General features: G+C 43.9%; 1 protein-coding gene across 4 annotated transcripts in view; it reads right to left on the bottom strand.

Annotated features, from left to right (window-relative positions):
* The window catches only part of abcc2 (ATP-binding cassette, sub-family C (CFTR/MRP), member 2), a 115,771-nt gene that overhangs the window by 55,583 nt on the left and 35,533 nt on the right, over positions 1–24,655 (bottom strand). For all 4 annotated transcript variants that reach the window (XM_072238956.1, XM_072238954.1, XM_072238953.1 and 1 more), the window contains exons 9-15: positions 23,949–24,126; positions 17,827–18,081; positions 13,446–13,511; positions 11,373–11,510; positions 6,734–6,880; positions 3,413–3,497; positions 685–751 (exon numbers count right to left, since the gene is read on the bottom strand). In XM_072238956.1, the coding sequence (XP_072095057.1) occupies positions 685–751; positions 3,413–3,497; positions 6,734–6,880; positions 11,373–11,510; positions 13,446–13,511; positions 17,827–18,081; positions 23,949–24,126 (936 nt within the window). The remainder of the gene's footprint in view (positions 1–684; positions 752–3,412; positions 3,498–6,733; positions 6,881–11,372; positions 11,511–13,445; positions 13,512–17,826; positions 18,082–23,948; positions 24,127–24,655) is intronic.

Here is a 24,655-nt window from a genome sequence, read left to right on the forward strand (position 1 = left end):
TTCTGTGCTGTACAAGTCTATGACTCTATTAGAACTTAGAGCAGTACAGCACAGTACAGACCCTTCAGCCCACGATATTGTGCTGACCTTTAATCTACTCTAAGATCAATCGAACTCCTCCCTCCACAGCGCTCTCCTTTTACCTATCATCTATATGCCTGTCTAAGAGTTCCTTTAATGTTCCTAACGCCTCTGCATCTACAATTACCCCTAGAAGAGCATTCTATGCACTCACAACTCTCTGTGTAAAGAACTGACCTCTGACGTCCCCCCTATAGTTTCCTGCAATCATTTAAAATTATGCCCTCCCCCCAGCGCCTCGTATTAACCATTTCCACCCTGGGAAAAAGTCTCTGGCTGTCCTCTTGATCTACACCCCTTATCATCTTGTACATTTCTATCAAGTCACCTCTTATCTCCCGCTCCAAAGAGAAAAGTCCTAACTCGCTCAACTTATTCTCATAAAATACGCTCTCTAATCCAGGCAGCATCCTGGTAAATCTCCTCTGCAGTCTCTCCAATTAGATTAGGTGAATATTTTTATAAGGTCTTTCCAAATCGGGTTATGATGATGATCAGATATTTAAAAGCTGATATCCAGGAAATCGTCCTGCAGTTCCATATTTTCCCTCTTCCTCCTTCAAAGGGACGCAGAATGACAGGTCCCGTATTCCCACAACTCACTCTTTAATGGTCGGAGTTCCACTTTTGTCCCACGAGAAGGTCGCATCTGAGAGGCTGATTGCCAAATCTAGGGAAAAGAACAAATAAAAATTCAAAGTAAACTTATTATCAAAGTACATATACACTAGGTCATCTTGGGATTCAATTTCTTGCAGGTTTTTACAGAAAAACAAAGAAGTACAATAACATTGATCAAAAACTACACACGGACTGGCTAACAACCAATGTATTAAAGACAAACTGTGCAAATACAAAAAAAAAACAAATGATAGATAGGTAGATAGATGAATAACTACCAAGAACATGAAACATAGAAACATAGAAAACCTACAGCACAATACAGGCCCTTTGGCCCACAAAGCTGTGCCTAACATGTCCTTACCTTAGAAATTACCTAGGGTAACATAGCCCTCTATTTTCCTGAGCTCCATGTACCTGTTCAGGAGTCTCTTAAAAGACCCTATCGTATGCACCTCCACTACCGTTGCCAGCGGCCTATTCCACGCACAGTTGTGGAGTCCGTGAAAGTGGGTCCAAAGGTTGTGTTAAGTGATCAGTTCAGAGTTGTGGTGACTGAAGTTATCTATGTTGGTTCAGGGGCCTGATAGTTGAGAGGCAATAACTGTTCCTGAACCTGGTGGTGTGAGTCACAAGGCTCCCGTACCTTCAGCAAGAAGAGGTCATAGTGGGGGCCCCTGATAATGGAGCCTGCTTTCTTGTGGCAGCACTTCATATAGATGTGCTCAGTGGTTGGGAGGGCTTTTCCTGTGAAGCAGTGGGCTAAATCCACCACTTCCTGTAGGACTTCCTGTTTTTGGCATTAGCGTTTTCAGAATGGAAATCTATCCCTTTCACAGTAACCAGTGTCTGCAAATTTATTATCCAACAGTTTATGGGATGTCAAGGTACACACAAGGGCCCTGTATAATTGTAGTCACACATCCTGCTGGGAATATTTACAAGGAGCAGAACATACTTTTGAGGATGTTGCCTGGACTCAAGGAACTGAGTTATGGTAAGAGGTTGAAATGGCTAGCACATTATTCCTTGGAGCATAGGGGACCGAGGGGTGATCTTACTGAAGTGTATAAAATCATTAGAATCAGAATCAGATTTAATATCACTGACATATGTCATGACATTTGTTGTTTTGCAGAAGCAGTATGTAGCAATACATAAAAATCTCTGTAAATTATATTAAGATAAATAATATTAAAATTTTAAAATTAAATGACTAGTGCAAAACAAGAACAAAAATAGTGAGGTGGTGTTAATGTGTGGTTTCATTGTCCATTCAGAAATCTGATGGAGGAAAAGAAGCTGCTCTTAAAATTTTGAGGGTGAGTCTTCAGGCTCCTATAGCCCCTCCTGAGGGTGGTATTGAAAAGAGGGCATGTTCTGGGTGATGGGGGTCCTTAATGATGGATGCTGCCTTTCTGAAACAGCGCCTTTTGAAGATGAGGCCCATGGCTAAGGTGAATGCACTCTCTTATCCGGGGTTGTGGAATCTAAAACCAGAGGGCATAGGTTTAAAGTGAGAAGGGAGAGAATTAATAGGAACCTGAGGGACAACATTTTCTACACAGCGGGAATGAGCTGCCAGAGGAAGTAGTTGAGGATGATACAAGAGCAACATTAAGAAACTTGGTCAGGTACATGGATAGGAACAATTTTAAAGAATATGGGCCAAAGGTAGGGAAATGGGACTAGCTAAAATGGGAATCTTGGTCAGCATGGACCAAGGGGTCATTCATGGTTTTGCGACTCTATCCTTGATCTTGTATTCAGATCCTCTTCATTGTCCTGATTGTCTGTCATTCTCCTCCCATTAGTTGCTTTGTTTCCATCTCTGAAATTGTGAGAAGGTGGCACCTAACACTGGGGATCCTCACCATCCAGCACATACCTTCTTCTCCTCACTACCATCAAGGAGGAGGTACAGGAGCCTGAAGACACATGCTCAACGATTCAGGAACAGTTTCTTCCCCTCCGCCATCAGATTTCTGAACAATCCATGAAAACTACTTTGTTCTCTTTTGCATTATTTATATTTATTATTGTAAGCTATGACAATTTCCATTCATTTCATTTCATTGTGGGCAAAAGACAACAAATTTCAAGACGTGTATCAGTAATAATTAACCTGATTCGCATTCTGTGCATCCAAGTGGGGCTCATTGTAATGTATCAATTAAACCACCAGTAGGCCTCATATAGCTGGGAAGTCGACTGGACCAGCAACCAGGACGTGAGACTTCAGCAGGCGGTGGTCATTTATCAGGAGCTCTGTACCCCAGAGTCAACAATCCTTCTGCCTTGGCATCGTGCTTGCCCTGCGTTACCGAAACGTCAACCGTACACTTTTCCATCGATGCCGCCTGGCTGCCAAGCTTCTCCAGCGTTTTGTGTGACTGCTCCGATTTCCAGCCTCTGCAGACTTTCTCGTTTGTGAGATGAAAACGTAGTATGACTGTGACTGTGTTGGCATAGGTGTGAAGCTGTGTTGGTTGCCAATGCAAATGACGCATCTGACTGTATGTTTCGATTTAACGTGACAAGTGGATCTGATTCTGAATCTAAATCTGATTGTTGACGAGTTTATTTCCTCCTGTCCGCAGGACCAGGTTGCTCAGACAGCTTTAGTAAGGCTGTCTGCTATTCCTTGCAGCGATGGATAACCCATCCGGGTTTTCCTTGAGCAGTCACGGATAAATAGATGCTGACCTACCGAGCCTGGGATTGTGCTGGATTGCTGATGTGTCCAAGTCTTTGCCTCCCAGGAACTTCTCGAGCCTTTTGCAGGAAACAATGGCCTATGGGCAGAAAAAAAATGATCATCATACAATAGGTGTTGGATTAAGGAAGTGCCAATGTTTCCTTCAAAGCGTTACAGAACTCCTCATGCAGTCGTTCTTAGTTCGTCTCCTGGGGAATAGCTGTGGTTCAAAAGGCAACCCCTCGGAGAGATATGAGATCCCAGTCAGGGCACCGGGTGCTATAAACGTAATACAGCAGGGAAACAGGCCATTCGGCCCAACTTATCGATGCTAACCAAGATGCCCTAAACTGATCCCATTTGCCCACATTTGTTCCATATCTCTCCCCTGCAATGCTAATTATATGATGCTGAAGCTGCTGAAAGTAAGTTTTTCATATGGCAATAAGCTTGCCTTTGAGAATCTACATACAGTACAGTGTAAAAGTCTTAGGCACATACAGTGCCTATAAAATGTATTCACTCCCCTTGGAATTTTTCATGTTTTATTGTTTCACAACATTGAATCACCATGGATTTAATTTGGCTTTTTTGGCACTGATCAACAGAAAAAGACTCTTTCGTGTCAAGATGAAAGCAGATCTCTACAAAGTGATCTAAATTAATTACAAATATAAAACACAAAATAATTGATTGGATAAGTATTCACTCCCTTCAAGTCAGTATTTAGTAGATGCACCTTTGGCAGCAATTACAGCCTTGAGTCTGTGTGGATAGGTCTCTATTAGCTTTACACATCTGGACACTGCCATTTTCCCCCATTGCTCTTTACAAAACTGCTCAAGCTCTGTCAGATTGCATTGGGATTGTGAGTGAACAGCCCTTTTCAATTCCAGCCACAAATTCTCAATTGGATTGAGGTCTGGACTCTGACTTGGCCACTCCAGGGCATTAACTTTGTTGTTTTTAAGCCATTCCTGTGTAGCTTTGACTTTATGCTTGGGGTCATAGTCATGCTAGAAAACAAATCTTCTCCTAAGTTGCAGTTCTCTGGCAGACTGCAACAGGTTTTCCTCCAGGATTTCCCTGTATTTTGCTGTATTCATTTTACCCTCTACTTTCACAAGCCTTCCAGGGCCTGCTGCAGTGAAGCATCCCCACAGCATGATGCAGACACCACCATGCTTCATGATAGGGATGGTGTGTTTTTGATGATGTGTGGTGTTTGGCTTACGCCAAATGTAGCGTTCAGTCTGATGGCCAAAACTCTCAATTTTGGTTTCATCAGACCACAGAACCTTCTTCCAGCTGACTTCAGAGTCTCCCACATGCCTTCTGCCAAACTCTAACAGAGATTTCATGTGAGTTTTTTTCCAACAGTGACTTTTTCCTTGCCACACTCCCGTAAAGCTGCGACTGGTGAAGCACCCAGGCAACAGTTGTATGCACAGTCTCTCCCATCTCAGCCACTGAAGCTTGTAACTCCTCCAGAGTTGTCATAAGTCTCTTGGTGGCCTCCCTCACTAGTCCCCTTCTTGCACAGCCACTCAGTTTTTGAGGACAGCCTGCCCTAGGCAGATTTACAGCTGAGCCATATTCTTTCCATTTCCTGATGATTGACTTTACTGTACTCCAATGGATATTCAGTGACTTGGACATTTTCTTGTACCCATCTCCTGACTTGTGCTTTTCAATAACCTTTTCGTGGAGTTGCTTGGAGTGTTCTTTTGTCTTCATGGTGTAGTTTTTGCCAGGATACTGACTCACCAGCAGTTTGACTTTCCAGCTACAGGTGTATTTTTGCTACAATCAATTAAAACACCTTGACTGCACACAGTGATCTCCTTTTAACTAATTATGTGACTTCTAGAACCAATTAGCTGCACCAGTGATGATTTGGTGTGTCATATTAAAGGGGGTGAATGCTTATGCAATCAATTATTTTGTGTTTTATATTTGCAGGGATCACTTTGTAAGGATCTGTTTTCACGTTGGCACAGAAGAGTCTTTTTCTCTTGATCAGTGTCAAGAGAAGCCAGATTAAATCCCCTGTGATTCAGTGTTGGAAAACAATAAAACATGAAAACTTCCAAGGGGCTGAATATTTTTCATAGGCACTGTATGGCTAAGACCTTTGCACAGTCCTGTATTTGTCAAGATGGTGCAGAGAGCAAAGGATGTTGGGAATGGTGAGGGCAGAACACCATGAGAGGGGTGTGGGACAGATAACAGAGAAGGAGTGCCAGGGGTGGGGAAGAGACATGGGTGACCAGGCAAGGTCGTTTGATTCCAAACAAATGGTTTATTGATCATTACAGAACGTCTTTCTGGTGCTTCCTGCTCCATCCCGTTTTCCCAACATTGGTTCCTCTCACTCTGCCCCCTTCCCACTTTCAGTCCACAATAGAGACCCATATCAGATTTAAGTTTATCATCACCCATATATGCCATGAATTTTTTTTTTGGGCAGCTGTACTGTGCAATACATAAAATTACTATAGTACTGTAGAAAACAGTATCTTAGGCACCTTACATATTTATAAGTGCCTAAGACTTTTGTACAGTCCTTTACCAGTCCAAGTATCTTTTAAATGTTATTGCACTCACTTCAACCACTTCTTTTGGCAGCTCTTTCTATATACAATACTAAGCTCTGCCCCTCAGGTTCCTTTTAAATATTTGTCCTTGACTTGTATCCCTGTCCTCTAGTTTATAATTCCCTTTCCCTGGGGAAATGATTGTGTGCATTCACCTTATCTATACCCCTTATGATTTTATACGCCTCTCAATCTCCACTGATAAAATCCAGACCTTCTCAACCTCTACCTGTAACTAAGCCCCTCGAGTCCCAGCAGTATCCTTGTACAAACATCCCCTCTGCACTCTTTCCAGCTTCACTGCTCCCTCCCTGTAGCAGGGTGGTCGAAACTGCGCACGGAATTCCAAATGCAACCTCACTAACAACTGCATCATAACTCAGTGCCGTGACTGATAAAGGCAAGCATGCCAAAAGCCTTCTTCACCTCCCTATCTACCTACAATGTCACTTTCAGGGAACCATTCTCAGTCTTTCTGTTCTACATTGCTCCTCCGAGCCCTACCATTCGCTGAGAAAGCCCTACCTTCATTGGTCATCTGAAAGTGCATCATCTTGCTTTCATCTGAATTAAACTCCAGTTTCCAGGTTCCATCAGGCTTGGTCCGGGTCACTAGGATCTAACCTGACCTTAGTTGTTGTGCAGTTGTCTTTAGTCTTACCCAACCACCAGTGGAGGCTGTGCTACGCCTTGAGCTAACGGGTTTCAGAATGTCGGAGGTTCCCCGAGATCTTACCTGGGTTATCGACGAGATCAACAGTGGTAATATTATCAGTGGAAATCTCAGTATGTTGAAGAGAGATATGGAGGTGAAGGCCTTTCCAGCATCCAAAACATGGTTCTCATCAACGGCGAGATAGACAGCAAAGCTGACCAGAGAGACCTGTGAAACATGTGCTTCAGTGAATCAACACACAATTCCCAGCCGTTCCAATCGACATCAGACAGTACAACTGCTTTGTGTACATCCATCCTTGGGGCATGCCGCAATGTGGGAGCTAATCACTAGAACCAGATGACCCCACAGACAGACAAGGCCAGGCAGGATTTCAAAGCTGTGCTTAGCCTTCTGAACAGAAATTGTAAATTGTGAACGTCAGAAATTTCTGGTGAGATATCGCTGCTTGTGGTAAAATTGGCTCTTGTGTACCCTACGTCACAACTGGGAGCTCCGGAACACCCTTCGTCATTTCTGCAGGACTTTGGGACATGCTCACAGTCTTGCACTCACCAACTAAAGGTGCATAAGATGATAAGAAGCAGAGATAGAGTAGACAGCTAGTGCATTTTACCCAGTGGAGGCAATGGCCAATACAAGAGAACAATGTTAAAGTGATTGGATGAAAGTACTGGGGAGACGACAGAGGAAAGTCTTCTTTTAATGCAGTGTTGTGGGTGCATGGAATGTATGGCCAGGGAGGTCAGAAACATTAGAGACTTTTAAGAGACTCTTAGGGACATGGATGAAAGAAAAATGGAGGGCTATGTGGGAGGGAAGGACTGGATTGATCTTGGGGTAGGTTAAAGGGTTGGCTCAACATTATGGTCCGAAGGGCCAGTACTGTGTTGTTCTGTTCTATGTTCTTTATTCTAAAGGCAAATCCCACCTCCTCAAAGACCTCCGGGGAATTATCATTGTTTTTCTGCCAGTAACACTCTCCAATGGCAGTAAATGGAGACTTTTAGAATTTAAATTTTCTTTCAGAAGGCCAAGTGTGGCTTTCAAACCCTGCCTGACCTTGTCTATTTGTAGGGTCGCAGGTCACTGGCAAGATCATGAAGAGAAGAGTGAGTGGAGGTGGGCCAGCTAAAAGATGTGAGCAAGACCAGAGACACATGAGATTGCACAGATGCTGGAAACCTTCAGCAACACGCAAAAAATGCCACAGGAGCTCAACAGGTCAGCCAGTATCTACAGAGGGGAATTCTGGGCTGAGACTCTTCATCAGGCCTGAAATACCAGTGTTTATTCCTCTCCACAGATGCTGCCTGACCTACCGAGTTGTTTCAGCATTTTGTGTGTGATATTCAAGACCACAGAGCACAGAATTTACGGCATAGTGCTGGCCCTTTGGCCCATTATAAACCACTCCAAGAGCAATCTAACCCTTCCCCCCTCCCTGCCTAGTCTGGCAACCTGAGTGTGGCAGGTGCTCCTGATGTGTCCCTCTACATATTGGCGAGACCCGACGCAGACTGGGAGACCGCTTTGCTGAACACCTACGCTCTGTCCGCCAGAGAAAGCAGGATCTCCCAGTGGCCACACTTTTTAATTCCACATCCCATTCCCATTCTGACATGTCTATCCACGGCCTCCTCTACTGTAAAGATGAAGCCACACTCAGGTTGGAGGAACAACACCTTATATTCCGTCTGGGTAGCCTCCAACCTGATGGCATGAACATCGACTTCTCTAACTTCCGCTAATGCCCCACCTCCCCCTCGTACCCCATCTGTTATTTATTTATATACACACATTCTTTTTCTCTCTCTCCTTTTTCTCCCTCTGTCCCTCTCACTATACCCCTTGCCCATCCTCTGGGTTTTTCCCCCCCTCCCCCTTTTCTTTCTCCCTAGGCCTCCTGTCCCATGATCCTCTCGTATCCCTTTTGCCTATCACCTGTCCAGCTCTTGGCTCCATCCCTCCCCCTCCTGTCTTCTCCTATCATTTTGGATCTCCCCCTCTCCCCCCACTTTCAAATCTCTTACTAGCTCTTCCTTCAGTTAGTCCTGACGAAGGGTGTCAGCCCGAAACGTCGACTGTACCTCTTCCTAGAGATGCTGCCTGGAATACTGTAAACATGAGTTGTTGAATCTTTGAAAGTGAGTCCATAGGATGTGGAATCAATTCAGCACTGGGGTGAGTGACGTTACCCATGCCTGATGGTTGGGGGGTAATAACTGTGGGACCTAAGGCTCCTGGACCTCCTGCCCAATGATAGTAATATCACCATGGTAATGTGGGGAAACCAATTCAATCACCATGTTTAAGAATCAGTTACTCAGACATTTAAATTGGCAGGGCACATAAGCATGTGCTCCTAAATGGGATTAGTATAGTTGAGTGAAGTATGGGCTAGGTTCTGTGCCACACAACTCCAGCGCTCTTTGACAGGATTTGGGACTGATTTCAGTCAGGGAACATCTGCAACTTGCTTTCCATTAGTGACTGACACCCTGGGAACTCTTCTGGACTCATAGAGTTTGTTCACAATCATTTCAGTTCTGTGCTTGAGATCTTTTGCACACATAATTTAACAGTGATACAAAGGAAGCCTAATGAGTTCCTTAGAATAGTTGGCGCTTCCTGCTAATTTGTATTGCGGGGTTACGATTCATACTGTTGGTTGTTGTCTTATAATCAATTGTTCATTTTAAGCTAAGGGGATTTCACTTCCAAAGATTGGTCTTAAGTTGTCAGAACTCTACACTGTTAGGATGGACATGGGGATAATAATAAGTCTGCCAAAGATATTTACAATGTAATGCAAGCTGCAAATTCTTTTAAAGTGTCCTTTACTCTTTATGGGTTCCCTGAAATCCATGTGATCCGGCTATAACTAAGCCATTTGAGACTGTGAGGAAGGACAGGCAGATAATCGGGGAAAATTGCAGTCAGTGGGATGAGCTGAAGTGTAACATGGGGGCATTGAAAAAGGGGTGACGAGTACAGTACTGAAGGTGTTATATTTGAATGCACACAGCATACCGAATAAGGTAAATGATCTTGCAGCACAATTAGAAAATGGCAGATATGACATTGTCGACATCACTTAAGGCTGATTTATACTTGTGCGTCAACTCGATGCCGTAGGTACGGCGTAGCCGCGAACCCTACGCAGAGCCTACGTGGATCCCTACGCCGTAGCCTTATGCACACCTTTCCCAAGATGAGTTGCGGCAATGCAGACCGCATCAACTGTGATTGGTCCACTTGGTAGTATCGCATTTCCTCCTTCCCATTGGCCGTCTGAAGGGCAGGGAAAGAACACTGGCTGCAATGCTTTCCATAAAGCTTTACAGACCTCCGAAATTATGGAGGACACATTTCACTTTTACGGAAAAAGACACTCGCTTTAAAACTTCTTGTTTACCCCGAGAAGGACTACCATGTCCATGAAGCCTTGCATGGGCAGGTGTGCGCGCATGCGTGACGTGTGAATATGTGACATGCACATGCATGTACGTGCCCGAATTGCAGAGCGATGCAGACACACCAATGCACAAGTGTAAATCCTCACGACGGCGTAGCCCACTTGCGTAGGCTACAGCGTAAGCTGGTACGCACAAGTATAAATCAGCCTTTAGTCGTGGCTCAGATGATACTTGTGAGCTTAGTCCGAGGATACACCTTGTATCAAATCCGAGGATACACCTTTTGTCAAAAGAACAGGCAAGTAGACAGAGGGGGTGGGGTGGCTCTTTTGGTAAAAAGTGAAATCAAATCCTTAGAAAGAGGTGACAAAGGATCAGAAAATGTAGAATGCTCGTGGGTAGAGTTAAGAAACTGCAAGGGTAAAAAGACCCTGATGGGAGTATTACACAGGTCTCAGAACAGTAGCAGTAGATGTGGGCTACTAATTACAATGGGAGATAGAAAAGGCATGTAAAAAGGGCAATATTACAATAGTCAGGCTACACACACAAAATGCTGGAGGAACTCAGCCGGCTAGGCAGCATCTATGGAAAAGATTAAGCAGTCGACATTTTGGGCTGAGACCCTTCACCAGGAGAAGACCTGATGAAAGGTCTCATCTTGAAACATCAACTGTTCACTCTTTTCCATAGATGCTGCCTGGCCGGCTGAGATCCTCCAGCATTCTTTGTGTGTTGTTCAGATTTCCAGCATCGGCAGATTTTGTCTTCTTAAAATTACAATAGTAATGGGGGAATTCAAAACGCAGGTAGATTGGGAAAATCAGATTGGTGTTGAGGGAAGTGAGGGAATTTGTAGAAGACCCGCAAGATGGTGGGTTCAACCACAGGCTTTTTAGAGCTGCCTGTGGTTGAAACCACTAAGGAAAAGGCAACTCTGGATTGGATGTTGTGTAATGAAGCAGATTTGATTAGTGACTCTAAACTGCACTTGTTGTTCTAAGGGTATTAGTGAAGTGTTTGAAATTATGAAACATTTTTGCTTTTCTTTGGTCAACTGGTCTCTGAAATTCCCTCTCCAATCTCTTCTATCTTGATCTCTCTTTAATGTACCTTTTAAATTCTTTGACCACCTTCCCTTATATTCCCTTCCCACTCTTTGAGACATTTTCTCATGTTAAAAGCACAATATCAATGCAGCGCATTGTTGTAATGATTCTCTCTCTAGTGCACGTCAGATTGTCACCGAAACACATCTTGATACTACATGCAACACTTACCATGAATGGTGTGCACGTAACAAGGAAAATAGCCACAGCCAGCAAGATTGTAGACTTCTTTATCATTTTCAACTCCTTTTCCCTTATTTCCAAAATTTGCTGTTCAAAGGATGGTTCCCAGGCATAAAATTTCATAACCTAACAAAATGAGAAAAGAATTAGCAAACTTCTTGTGTCCTCATGAGGCCAAATGTCAGCCCTTAGATATACCCCTCACACCTCCCTCTGGAACAGGAACTCAGCAATGAACTTCAAGCCTCCCAGTCACATACCATGACTCATCGGGAGATCTTCCCTCCTCATACCTCGAGCCTTGGACTGCCGGCTTCTATCTCCTGCTCGTGATCCACAAGCAGAACTGTCCTGATACGCGATGTCACTGGAAAACTTCAACTAAAATGTGAGCAAGCTGGGGTTTTTCTCTTTGGAGCAAAGGAGGATGAAAGGTGACTTGGTAGAGGTTTTTCAGACAATAAGATAGAGTGGACAGATAGCGTTTTTTCCCCGGGACAGCAATGGGTAAAATTAGAGGGCATAATTTTAACATGGTTGGAGGAAAGTATAGGGGAGGATGTGAAAGTAGTTTTTGTTTTACACAGAGAGTGGTGGGGCCATTAAACACCCTGTCAGGGATGGTGGTAGAGGGAGATACATTAGAGACATTTAAGAAACTCTGAGAGAAGCATATAGATGAAAGAAAAATGATGGTCTATGTGGGAGGGAAGCATTAGATTGATCTTAGAGCAGGTTAAGTGGTTGGCACAAACATTGTGGGCCGAATAGCCTGTACTGTGCTGTAATATTCTATGTTCTGGATGTCCTGTCAAAAGTATTCTAACTGGCTACGTCATGGTCTTCCACAGGGGAGGAGATGTCTGATGAGACCAACAGCAGGTGAGTCAATGAAGTCCTGCATGCCATCGTTAGATAGGGGGTCTGCCTGGACATGGAGAGAATGTTTCTTATAGTTGGGGAGTCTCGAATCAGAGAGCACAGCATCTGAATAGAAGGATGTCCCATCAGAACAGAGGTGATGAGAAATTTCTTTAGCCAGAGATGGTGAATCTGTGGAATTCATTGCCATAGACAGTTGTGGAGGCCAAGTCATTGGGTACATTTAAAGCAGAGGTTGATAGGTTCGTGATTAATAAAGGCATCAAGGGTTATGGAGAGAAGGTGGGAGAGTGGGATTGAGAGGGAATATAAAATAGCTATGATGGAATGGCGGAGTGGACTTGATGGGCTGAATGGCCTAATTCTGCTCCTATGACTAATGGTGTTATGACTAAAGAGTCTGCTCTTCCTCAGATTGCTTGTGTCCTTGTACTCTCTGACATGGTTCAGTAATGGGGCGGCACAGTGGCACAGGTGGTAGAGTCGTTGCCTCAGAACATCAGAGACCTGGGTTCAACTCTGACGGCTGGTACTGTCTGTGTGGAGTCTGCAAGTGACCCGGATACCCTAGTTTCCTCCTACATCCAGAAGATGTGGAGGATGTTTGTAGCGTTGTTCACCAAGCCTAGGGGTTAGGTCACAAATGTTTCATGGAGGATGCTAGATTAAATGGATGTTATACTATAAATTGCCTCCAGCGTGTGAATGAGGAGTAGAATAGGCTGGTCCTGGATTACAGCCAGTAGGCTGGTCCTGGACTTATTTCCTGGCATAATTTACATATTATTATTTAATTATTTATGGTTTCATATTGCTATATTTATACTCTGCCCTTGGTTGGTGCAACTATAACGAGACCCAATTTCCCTCGGGATCAATAAAGTATGACTATGACTTATGAATGTCAGAGGAGTTGATGAGGAGGTGGGGAGACTAAATATATTGAAATTAAAGTAAGATTGATGCAAAAGGATGGTTGATGGTCATCATGGATTAATTGGGCCGAATAACCTGATTCCATGTCGTATCCATTTGCGACATCACGACAAGGGGTGCAGACAACAGACTGCTTGATCCCTTCACCACCTTGAGGACCAGCACTTCACACCGTCACTTCCATCTCCCACTTCTGCTCATTCATTGTCAACTTTCCAACCTGCGTCTCTGTGTGGAAGTTACCTTAATCCCGCTCAGGATATCATTCATTAATTTCATCCGCCAGTCTTTGTGCTTCATATTCTTCACCTGTTAAAATACGAGGTCAATTTAAGATGGTTGGTGATAATTTGAAGATGGTAATAATGTCAAAAGACTAGGCAAGATGGCACTGGAGTGTGGCAATTCGTTGCAAACTGCTCTCTGCAGATCCACTCATTATTTCTATCATTATACATAATTTACCAATTGGGCTTCTGCTGTCATTTTCTCACAGTTCCACGTAGTTCTGAGCTAGACTAGCCTGACAGAGAATGCCCAATCTCGTCTGATCTCAGAAGCTAAGCAGGCTCAGGCCTGGTTAATACGTGGATGGGAGACCACCCATGAAGGGCTTGAGACATCATAGTAGCATAGCATCAGCAACCCAAGTTCAATTCCCACCATTGTCTGTATGGAGCTTGTATGTTTTTCCGTTGACCATGTGGGTTTCCACCCGGTGTTCTGGCAACATTCCTTCTAAATTTGTTTACAGCTGTGTGGACCAACCATTGCCCTGAGCAGGAAATTTTTACATAGCCTGAAAACAGCGCACCACTTTATTTTGTTTTCTTATCATTTGCACCTATGAATATTTAGGCTGAAAATTTAAAAATCAAACTCTTTTGATTTTAGTTATCAGTTGGTGAGTATAATGAAATATTTTTTACATTTCGCAAACTTTTTCTCATCTGCCTTTATTACAAATCCATTGTCTATAAACAGATAAATTTTGCATCCGGATGAAAGGTATGTTGTAATCCTCATTAAATCATCCAAATGTTCTACTTCTAGTCTGTTTCTGGATTTACATTTGATTGAATTCATAATACTGAAACCACGTTTGCATTCAGCACTAGAGGCTGGCCAGACGCTTTATTAACAATGAGCTACTGACTTCCATTATGTGTTTATTGTTACAATTTGTAACAGTGTGGTAACTTGAAGCGCTGACAATGTAAACATGTTGAAGCTCTAAAATACTTCAAAGTAAAAGTTATGGTATGTTTATCATTTAGAAATTTTATGAATTATATTCATTAACATAATTGCAGGGTATTTCACAATTATATTAACATAGATTTCAAAGTTATATTAGCATAATTTAAACCATATAACTATATAACCATATAACAATTACAGCACAGAAACAGGCCATCTTGGCCCTTCTAGTCCATGCCGAACTCTTACTCTCCCCTAGTCCCACTGACCTGCACTCACCCCATAACCCTTCATTCCTTTCCTGTCCATATAGCTATCCAATTTAACTTTAATCGACAACATCGAACCTGCCTCAGCCACTTCTACTGGAAGCTCGTTCCACACAGCTACCACTCTCTGAGTAAAGAAATTCCCCCTCATGTTACCCCTAAACTTTTGCCCTTTAACTCTCAACTCATGTCCTCTTGTTTGAATCTTCCCCACTCTCAAGGGAAAAAGCCTATCCATGTCAACTCTATCTATCCCCCTCATTATTTTAAATACCTCTATCAATTCCCCCCTCAACCTTCTACGCTCCAAAGAATAAAGACCCAACTTGTTCAACCTTTCTCTGTAACCTAGGTGATGAAACCCAGGTAACATTCTAGTAAATCTTCTCTGTACTCTCTCTATTTTGTTGACATCTTTCCTATAATTCGGTGACCAGAACTGTACACAATACTCCAAATTTGGCCTCACCAATGCCTTGTACAATTTCAATATTACATCCCAACTCCTATACTCAATGCTCTGATTTATAAAGGCCAGCATACCAAAAGCTTTCTTCACCACCCTATCCACATGAGATTCCACCTTCAGGGAACTATGCGCCATTATTCCTAGATCCCTCTGTTCTACTGCATTCTTCAATGCCTTACCATTTACCATGTATGTTCTATTTTGAGAAAATGTAACACCTCACACTTATCAGCATTAAACTCCATCTGCCATCTTTCAGCCCACTTTTCTAATCGGCCTAAATCTCTCTGCAAGCTTTGAAAACCTACTTCATTATCCACAACTCCACCTATCTTAGTGTCATCTGTATACTTATTCACCCAATTTACCACCCCATCATCCAGATCATTAATGTATATGACAAATAACATTAGACCCAGTACAGATCCCTGAGGCACACCACTGGTCACCGGCCTCCGATCTGACAAACAGTTATCCACCACTACTCTCTGGCGTCTCCCATCCAGCCACTGCTGAATCCATTTTACTACTTCAATATTAATACCTAACGATTGAACCTTCCTAACCAACCTTCCATATGGGACTTTGTCAAAGGCCTTACTGAAGTCCATATAGACAACATTTACCCTCGTCAACTTTCCTAGTAACCTCTTCAAAAAATTCAATAAGATTTGTCAAACATGACCTTCCACGTACAAATCCATGTTGACTGTTCCTAATCAGACCATGTCTATCCAGATAATTATATATACCATCTCTAAGAATACTTTCCATCAATTTACCCACCACTGACATCAAACTCACAGGCTGATAATTGCTAGGTGTAGTCTTAGAACCCTTTTTAAACAATGGAACAACATGAGCAATACGCCAATCCTCCGGCACCATGCCCGTTTCTAATGACATTTGAAATATTTCAGTCAGAGCCCCTGCTATTTCCACACTAACTTCCCTCAAGGTCCTAGGGAATATCCTGTCAGGATCTGGAGACTTATCGACTTTTATATTCCTTAAAAGCTCCAGTACTTCCTCTTCTTTAATCATCATAGTTTCCATAACTTCCCTACCTGTTTCTCTTATCTTACCCAATTCAATATCCTTCTCCTTAGTGAATACCGAAGAAAAGAAATTATTCAGAATCTCCGCCATCTCTTTTGGCTCCACACATAGCTGTCCACTCTGATTCTCTAAGAGACCAATTTTATCCCTCACTATCCTTTTGCTATTAATATAACAGTAGAAACCCTTGGGATTTATTTTCACCTTACTTGCCAAAGCAACCTCATATCTTCTTTTAGCTTTTCTAATTTCTTTCTTAAGATTCTTTTTACATTCTTTATATTCCTCGAGCACTTCATATTCTCCATGCTGCTATATTTATTGTAGATATCTCTCTTTTTCTGAACCAAGTTTCCAATATCCCTTGAAAACCATGGTTCTCTCAAACTTTTAACCTTTCCTTTCATCCCAACAGGAACATAAAGATTCTGTACTCTCAAAATTTCACCTTTAAATTACCTCCATTTCTCTATTACATTCTTCCCATAAAACAAATTGTCCCAATCCACTCCTTCTAAATCCTTTTGCATCTCCTCAAAGTTAGCCTTTCTCCAATCAAAAATCTCAACCCTGGGTCCAGACGTATCCTTCTCCATAATTATATTGAAACTAATAGCATTGTGATCACTGGACCCGAAGTGCTCCCCAACATAAACCTCCATCACCTGACCTATCTCATTCCCTAACAGGAGATCCAACACTGCCCCTTTTCTAGTTGGTACCTCTATGTATTGCTGCAGAAAACTATCCTGCACACATTTTGCAAACTCCAAACCATCCAGCCCTTTTACAGTATGGGCTTCCCAGTCTATGTGTGGAAAATTAAAATCTCCCACAATCACAACCTTATAAAGATTATAAGGTTGTAATTATAAAGATTATAAAGATTATAATCTTTATAAACATTATAAAGATTAAAGTATAAAAGAAAAATTCCAGCTGCAGGTAACAAGGCTAAATGTGCAGGAGCATTTCAGTTACTGTATGGCTGCCCACCCACACAGCTTAGAGGGAACCGTGTTTTCCGGTTTCTTCCCACATCCCAAAGATGTACAAGGCTAGTTTGTTAATTGGTCACATAGGTGTACTTGGGTGGTGTGGATTTGTTGGGCTAATAGAGCCTGTCACTATGCTATATATCTAAATAAATAAAAAAAGTATTACCAGAAGTTGGAGAAGCAACATATCATATTCCATCTGTACAGCTTCCAACCTGATGGCATTAACATTATTAGATTCCTCCTTCTTCAACCATTTACCTCTTCCACCTATCTCCTCCCAGATTCTTACTTCATTCCCCCTCCTCTGCCCTGGTCTCACCTACCACCTGCCAGCTTGCACTCCTCCCCACCCCCACCTTCTTATTCTGCCTTCTGCCTCCTTCCTTTCCAGTCCTGATGAAGCGCCTTTGCCAGAAATAATGTTCATTCCCCACCGTAGGTGCTGCCTGACCTGCTGAGTGTTATAGAAGATAGAACAATCCAGCACAGTGCAGGCCCTTCGGCTCACAGAGCTGTGCTGACCTTCCGCATTTTGTGTGCATTGCCTCAGACCCTTCTGTTGTAGCACACACCTCAGCGCCCGGACTGACTTTGACAGGGGCTACCCGCGAGCGAAGCCAGGTTACCTGCAGGACTCTGCTTTTACTGGCCAGCACTCCGTTGATGGGAATGAGCAGGATCATGATCCCAAACCCAGCCAAGACCGAGGGCCCCAGCTCCTGCCAGAGGAAGGCCATGCCGACTACAATCTGCAGCGGGGCTGACCACAACTGGTGAATGAAGTTGGTGACGTCGTTAAGCCGCTGTGTGTCCACAGCCATCAAGTTCACAATCTCCCCCACAGTGGATTCCTTCCGGGCCTTGTTGGATACAGTCAGGGCCTGTCAAAGAAGAAAGGGGCAATCAGTAATCTGCCATTTTACATCCAGTAACACCCACTCCATCGTGGGTCCAGTTTAAACCTGACCCACAGCTAAAAAGTTCAAGCAGGCCAAGTTAATTGAATCTGGGACAATTCAGAATCAGAATCAGAATCAGGTTTATTATCACTGGTACGTGTTGTGAAATTTGTTACCTTAGCAGCAGCAGTTCAATGCAATACATAATATAACCATATAACAATTACAGCATGGAAACAGGCCATCTCGGCCCTTCTAGTCTGTGCCAAACTCTTACTCTCACCTAGTCCCTCCGACCTGCACTCAGCCCATAACCCTCCATTCCTTTCCTGTCCATGTATCTATCCAATTTAACTTTAAACAACAATATCAAACCTGCCTCAACCACTTCTGCTGGAAGCTCGTTCCACACAGCTACCACTCTCTGAGTAAAGAAGTTCCCCCTCATGTTACCCCTAAAATTTTGCCCTTTAACTCTCAACTCATGTCCTCTTGTTTGAATCTCTCCCATTCATATGAGGCACTATTTTCAAGTTAGACAGGATGGAATTGAGTGCAGAGGCTATAATATCATCAGTGGACCGATCTGAGCGATAAGTGCACTGGGAAGGGTACACTGTAGCAGGAAGATGGGATTTAATGCAATCCATAACACAAAATACTCTTCAGATGCTGGGGTCAAAGCAACACTCACAGCACGCTGGAGAAACCCAGCAGGTCGGGCAGCATCTGTGGAAAAGATCGGCCAACGCCCCGTAGAAGAGAAAAAAATAAAATAATAATAATAAATAAATCAATTACGGTATACATATATTGAATAGATTAAAAATCGTGCAAAAAAAACAGAAATAATATATATTAAGAAAGTGAGGTCGTGTTCAAGGGTTCAATGTCCATTTAGGAATCGGATGACAGAGGGGAAGAAGCTCTTCCTGAATCACTGAGTGTGTGCCCTCAGGCTTCTGTATCTCCTACCTGATGGTAACAGTGAGAAAAGGGCATGCCCTGGGTGCTGAAGGTCTTTAATAATGGACACTGCCTTTCTGAGACACTGCTCCCTTTGTAGGCTAGTACCCAAGATGGAGCTGACTAAATTATACAACCCTCTGCAGCTTCTTTCGGTCCTGTGCAGTAGCCACCCCCCCACCCCCCATACCAGACAGCGATGCAGTCATAGCAAGTTCAGGGTCATGCAGAACAGACTTGATGGGTCAAATGGCCTAATTATGTTCCTATGTCTTATGGTCCTCTTAAAGATTGAAAGGCCAGCTTTATTTGTCACGCATACTTTGAAACGTACAGTGAAATATGTTTGCATCAAATATCCATCCTAACCCATGTGTCTTTGGGATGCGGGCGGAAACCAGAACACCTTAAGGAAACCCTCAGAGTCACGGGGACAACAGAGAAACTCTTTGCAGATGGTGACGGGAATCGAACCCTAACCCCTGGCGCTGCGGAGTATTGCGCTGACCACTACCACGCCCACTTGGCAAACAACATAAGCAACTTGCATTGATATAGTGCCATTAAAGAAGCACCAGGCACTGAGTCACACAGTACTACAGCATAGAAACAGGCCCTCAGGCCTTTCCAGTCCATTCTGCCATGATCTTCTGCCTGGTACCATCTGCCTACACCCACACCACAGCCCTTCCGTACATCTCCCATCCGTGTATCTATGCAAACGTCTCCTCAGTGTACATCTACCACTTCTTCCACACTCACACCGCCCCCTGAGTGAAGAAGTGCCCCTTGTATGTTTCACAGTTCACCCTTAACCTATGACCTCTAGTTTTAGCCTTACCCAATCTAAAGGGGATTGGGATTGGGCAAGCACTCACCCTATTAATGCCCCTCATAGGTTCTCCATGGCCCTGTCGCTCAAAAGTTTGTAGTCAGGCCTTCACTCTCTCTGAGCTGTGGCACAGAATATGCAGGAGTTGATGTTATCTTGCAATTTTATGAAGTACTGGTTAGACCACAGCTGGACTACTGTGTGCATTTCTGGTCATCACACTGCAGGAGGATGGGATTGCACTGGAGAGAGTGCAGAGAAAGTTCTCCAGGATTCCTACTGGCGGTGGTTTATAACTGTCGCATGCACCAAGACGCAGCAAAACGCTTGTCTTGCGTACTGTTTGTACAGATCAATCATTGCACAGTGCATTAAGGTAAAGCAATAACAATGCAGAATAAAGTGTAAAAGGTGGCTTGCATGTAAACAACAAAGAGCAGGATCATAACAAGGTAGATTGTGAGGTCAAGGATCCATCTTATTGTACAAAAGGTTCATTCAAGAGTCTAATAAGGTAGAAGCTATCCTTGAACTTGGTGGTACTTCTTTTAAATTCTTCTGCCCAGTGGGAGAGGAGAGAAGTGTAAATGGGGGGGGGGGGTCTTTGATTATGCTGGCTGCATAAGTCATCGTCGTGGCTATCCCTCGAGGTTGAGGATGATTGTCTTTGTTCTGTTGATCTACTTATGGGTTCTCGAGTAGCTTATGAGTCCAATCCTGGCTTTGAAAGTTCTTCCACATTCAGGACAGGTAGTTCCAGATGGCAGATCGGGCTTTGGTTGTTGCTGCCTCTCTTTCCATTTTCTTCTCTTTTCTTCTAATTCTGCACATCAGTTGGCTTCGAAAGTTGCTGTTCCTTCTCGGATGATGGCTTGCCAGAGTTTCCTGTCCTTGGCATTGGTTTCCCAATTGTTGATGTTGATGTTACATTTCTTTATGTTGGCTTTTAAGACATCTTTGAATCTCTTCTGTTGTCTGCCTCTTTTACGTTTGCCTTCTTTAAGCTGGGAGTAGAAGATTTGTTTTGGTAGACGTTCATCTTTCATCTGAACAATATGACTGCTCCATCTTAGTTGGTTCTTGATGACGTAGGCTTCAATGCTTGTTGTTTTTGCTTCATTAAGCATGCTGACGTTGGTTCTTCTATCTTGAAGGCAGTCAGAATCTGTTGTAGGTGGTTTTCTGGGAGAGCTGCAACACTGTTGTCATCTGCGTTTTGGAACTCGATGAGGGAACTCATGGATGTCTTCGTTTTGGACTTGAGACGGGCAAGATTGAAAAGTCTGCCACCTGTTCTGTAGACAATTTTGAATCCTGGGGGTAGGTCGTCCTTGATAATGTGGACGATTGTCGCAATGAAGATGGTGAACAAAGTTGGGGCAATCACGCATCCCTGTTTTACTCCTGATCTAACTTGAAAAAGCTCACTGTTACTGTTGCTGACCATGACTGTGGCAAGCATGCCATCGTGGACGAGTCTCAGGATTCGAATGTACTTTTCAGGGCATCCATAGGTGGATAGGACATCCCATTGGAGTTCCCTTGATACCGAGTCAAAGACTTTGGTGAGGTTGATGAATGTCATGTCCAAAGGTTGAAGTTGTTCACGACATTTTTCTTGTAGTTGTCGCATTGTGAAGATCATGTCGATTGCTCCACGTGATGGTCTAAAACCAGCTTGTTTCTCCGGAAGGATCTTCTCGGCTAAAGTCTTGAGCAGGTTGTTCATGATGCAGGTGAGTATCTTTCCTGCTGTTGCTTACAGGGAAATTCCACGAAAGTTTCCACATTCAGATCGATCACCTTTCCTTTTGTAGATGGTAACGATTGCTGAGTCTCTAAAGTCTGCTGGTATGTCTTCATTTATCTAGATCTTGATGAGAAGTTGATGCAGTTGACAATGAAGTGGGTTACCTCCAATTTTGTAGACATCGGCTGGTATTCCATCGAGTCCAGCGGCCTTGTTGTTCTTCAAGATTTTGATGGCTTCCTTGTCTTCTTCAAGTGTTGGTATTTTGCTTAGGGAATTGTCAACGGGTTGTTGGAATGTTGTTAATCACATTCCTGTCAAATGAGACGGTTTGACTTAGAAGATCTTCCAAGTGCTCCCTCCATCTAGAATTGATGTCAGCATTGCTCTTCAGGATGGTTGAACCATCTTTGCTTTTGAGAGGGGCTTGACCGTGAGTGGATGGGCCAGTAAACTAAATAGCTTTAGTTGCACTGAAAAAGTCTCGAGTGTCATTGGCGTCTACTAGTTGTTGGATTTCCTGAGCTTTCTTCCTCCACCATTGGTTTTTCAAGTTTTGGGTGTTCTTCTCGATGGTTTTCGACCGCATGATGGTGATCCCTCTGGGCATGGCTTTCCAGACAGGATGGGGTGAAGCAGACTATTTTTAGGGCACCTTTTCTAGCCCCTTCCCAGTTCAGGGTGAGCAGAGTGGATCCTAAATAGGGCTGCTAAGACGTGAATACTGCTACCGAACAACTTTCCTGCTTCTGTCCAAAAGTTGAGCGACTGAATCAAGTATTCACCACTTCCGTGCCGGTTCTTGACTAGGAGCTTCCAGCCATCACATTGCCTGCTCCCGTCGCACTCCCCGATCGCTGAAAGACTTGAAGAAGTGGCCCACAGAGCGAAGATGCCTGTGCGAGTATTTGCTTAACGTGTACTTGATGTTGCACTCCAAGAAGCACACGATACTTCACAAATCAACCAACTGATTCCAATGGCATGGAAACCACGATGATTGGAGCTGATGGATTTGTTGCAGCCTTCATCTGCCTTCACAGCCGTTGAGTTCGGAGAAGGGCTGTGTAAGTATATTGAAGTTAAAGTATAGACAGAGTCCATGGAGAGGAGGCTGGCTTCTATGGTGTACTGAGCTGTGTTCACAACTTTCTGTAGTTTCTTGTGGATGTGCAGAGCAGTTGCCGTACATCTGCTCAAGTAACTGCCAAGCGGTTATGCATCCATACAGAGTGCGTTCACAAACAGGCCAGGACTGGAGGACTTTAGTCACGAGGAGGGACCGGATACCCTGCTGTTGTTTTCCCCGGGATTGCGGGGTGACCTGATAGAAGATTATGTCAGCCCATGGTGCAAAGCTGATTTACTCATTCATTCTGGTTGTCGGCTGTTTTTATTTTTTGGCCAGCTAATCAATCCACTTGCTGAGTTAAAAACTCTGTTTAAATGCAGTCTTTAGCTGTTGTAGGAGTGGGGTTGGTGCAAATTGCAACTGATAAAATGGACTGGAATGGAAAAGGGTTTTCTTCATTCACACTGGTACGGTCAACGTTTACAGCCCAAACCAAATTGGCCCTGAAAAGATGGAGATTAGCCACATTCTCAAGCTACTGAAGTCTTTTTGGTGAAGGTGTTCCTGGATTGCTGTAGGAGTGGGAGTTTCAGGATTGTAGATCCAGGAATGCAGTGCAGAGAGTAGTGGACCGCCCAATGCATCACAGGCCCATCCCTCCCCACCGTTGTTAGTACCTACAGGAGACGCTGCCTCAAGAAGGCAAGATCCATCATCAAAGGTCCCCAACACCCAGACCATGCCATCTCCTCACAGCTACCACCGGGCAGGAGGTGCAGAACCAAAAGTCCCACACCACCAGGTTCAAGAACAGCTACTTCAGTTCAACCGTCTGGGGCCAGTATTCCAACACCATGAGCTGTCTGTGTGAAGTCCGCACGCTGTCCCTAAGACCCTGCGCGTTTCTCTCTTGGGTGCTCCAGTTTCCTCCAACATCCCAAAACTGTGTGGTTGGTGGCAGTAAATTGCCCGTAGTGTGTATGGGTGGGGTAGAATGAAACGAGGTGAAGGTAAATGAGCAGTTGATGGTCAGCAGGGGCTCAAGTGGGTCTGTTTCCACGCTGTGTTCTACCTGCCTGAAACAATGATTGTATTAATTCCACCCTGAATACGCCAATACCACAGTGTCAGATCCTTCAGCAACAAAAAAAAACATTTTCCTGAAAGGTTTGCGGAGGAAAGTAGACAGCTGACGTTTGGGGTTGAGAGGCTGCCCGCTGGTACCACACCTTCTTGTAGACGGCCGCAATGACAGCCGTCCGAACGCGCATTCCAAGCAGGAAGCAGCAATTGAAGTATTGCTGCAACATCACCGACTGCAGGGCAGCCAGAACGAACAGCAGCATGGCATACAGGTACCCCTTCCACACATAAATGGACTCATCTTCGGTGAAGGAAACTATCAGCCTGTTTAATAAAACAAAAGGACAAAGAAAAGCAATTATAGCAGAGACACAGTTACTGAGGCAATCATCACATCAATCAGTGCCCTTGTGGCAGTGTAACGCTTAGCGGCCCCAGCTGTGAGATCTGGACACAATTACTGTCGCAGCCTGTAAGGAATTCTCCCTGTGACCGTGTGGGTTTCCTCCAAGTGCTCCAGTTGCCTCCCACATTCCAAAGGTATATGGGACGTTAGTGAATTGAGAGCATGTTATGTTGGCTCCAAAAGCGTGGCAACAGTCGCGGGCTGCCCCCAGCGCATCCTCGGGTCGTGTTGGTTGTTGATGCAGACACCGCCTTTCATTGTACGTTTTGATGTACACCAGGACAAATGCAACGTTAGTGTTCACTCGGAGAGAACTGGGATTTAAAAGCAGGTATGTAATGTCAAGGCTCTATGAGGCAATGTTCAGAGTACTGTGAGCAGTTTGGGGCCCTTTATCTATGAGAGGATGTGCTGGCATTGGAGAGGGTCCAGCGGAGGATCCTGGGA

This window comes from Mobula birostris, chromosome 21 (genome assembly GCF_030028105.1).
Source record: "Mobula birostris isolate sMobBir1 chromosome 21, sMobBir1.hap1, whole genome shotgun sequence".
In the NCBI taxonomy this organism is placed as follows: Eukaryota; Metazoa; Chordata; class Chondrichthyes; order Myliobatiformes; family Myliobatidae; genus Mobula; species Mobula birostris.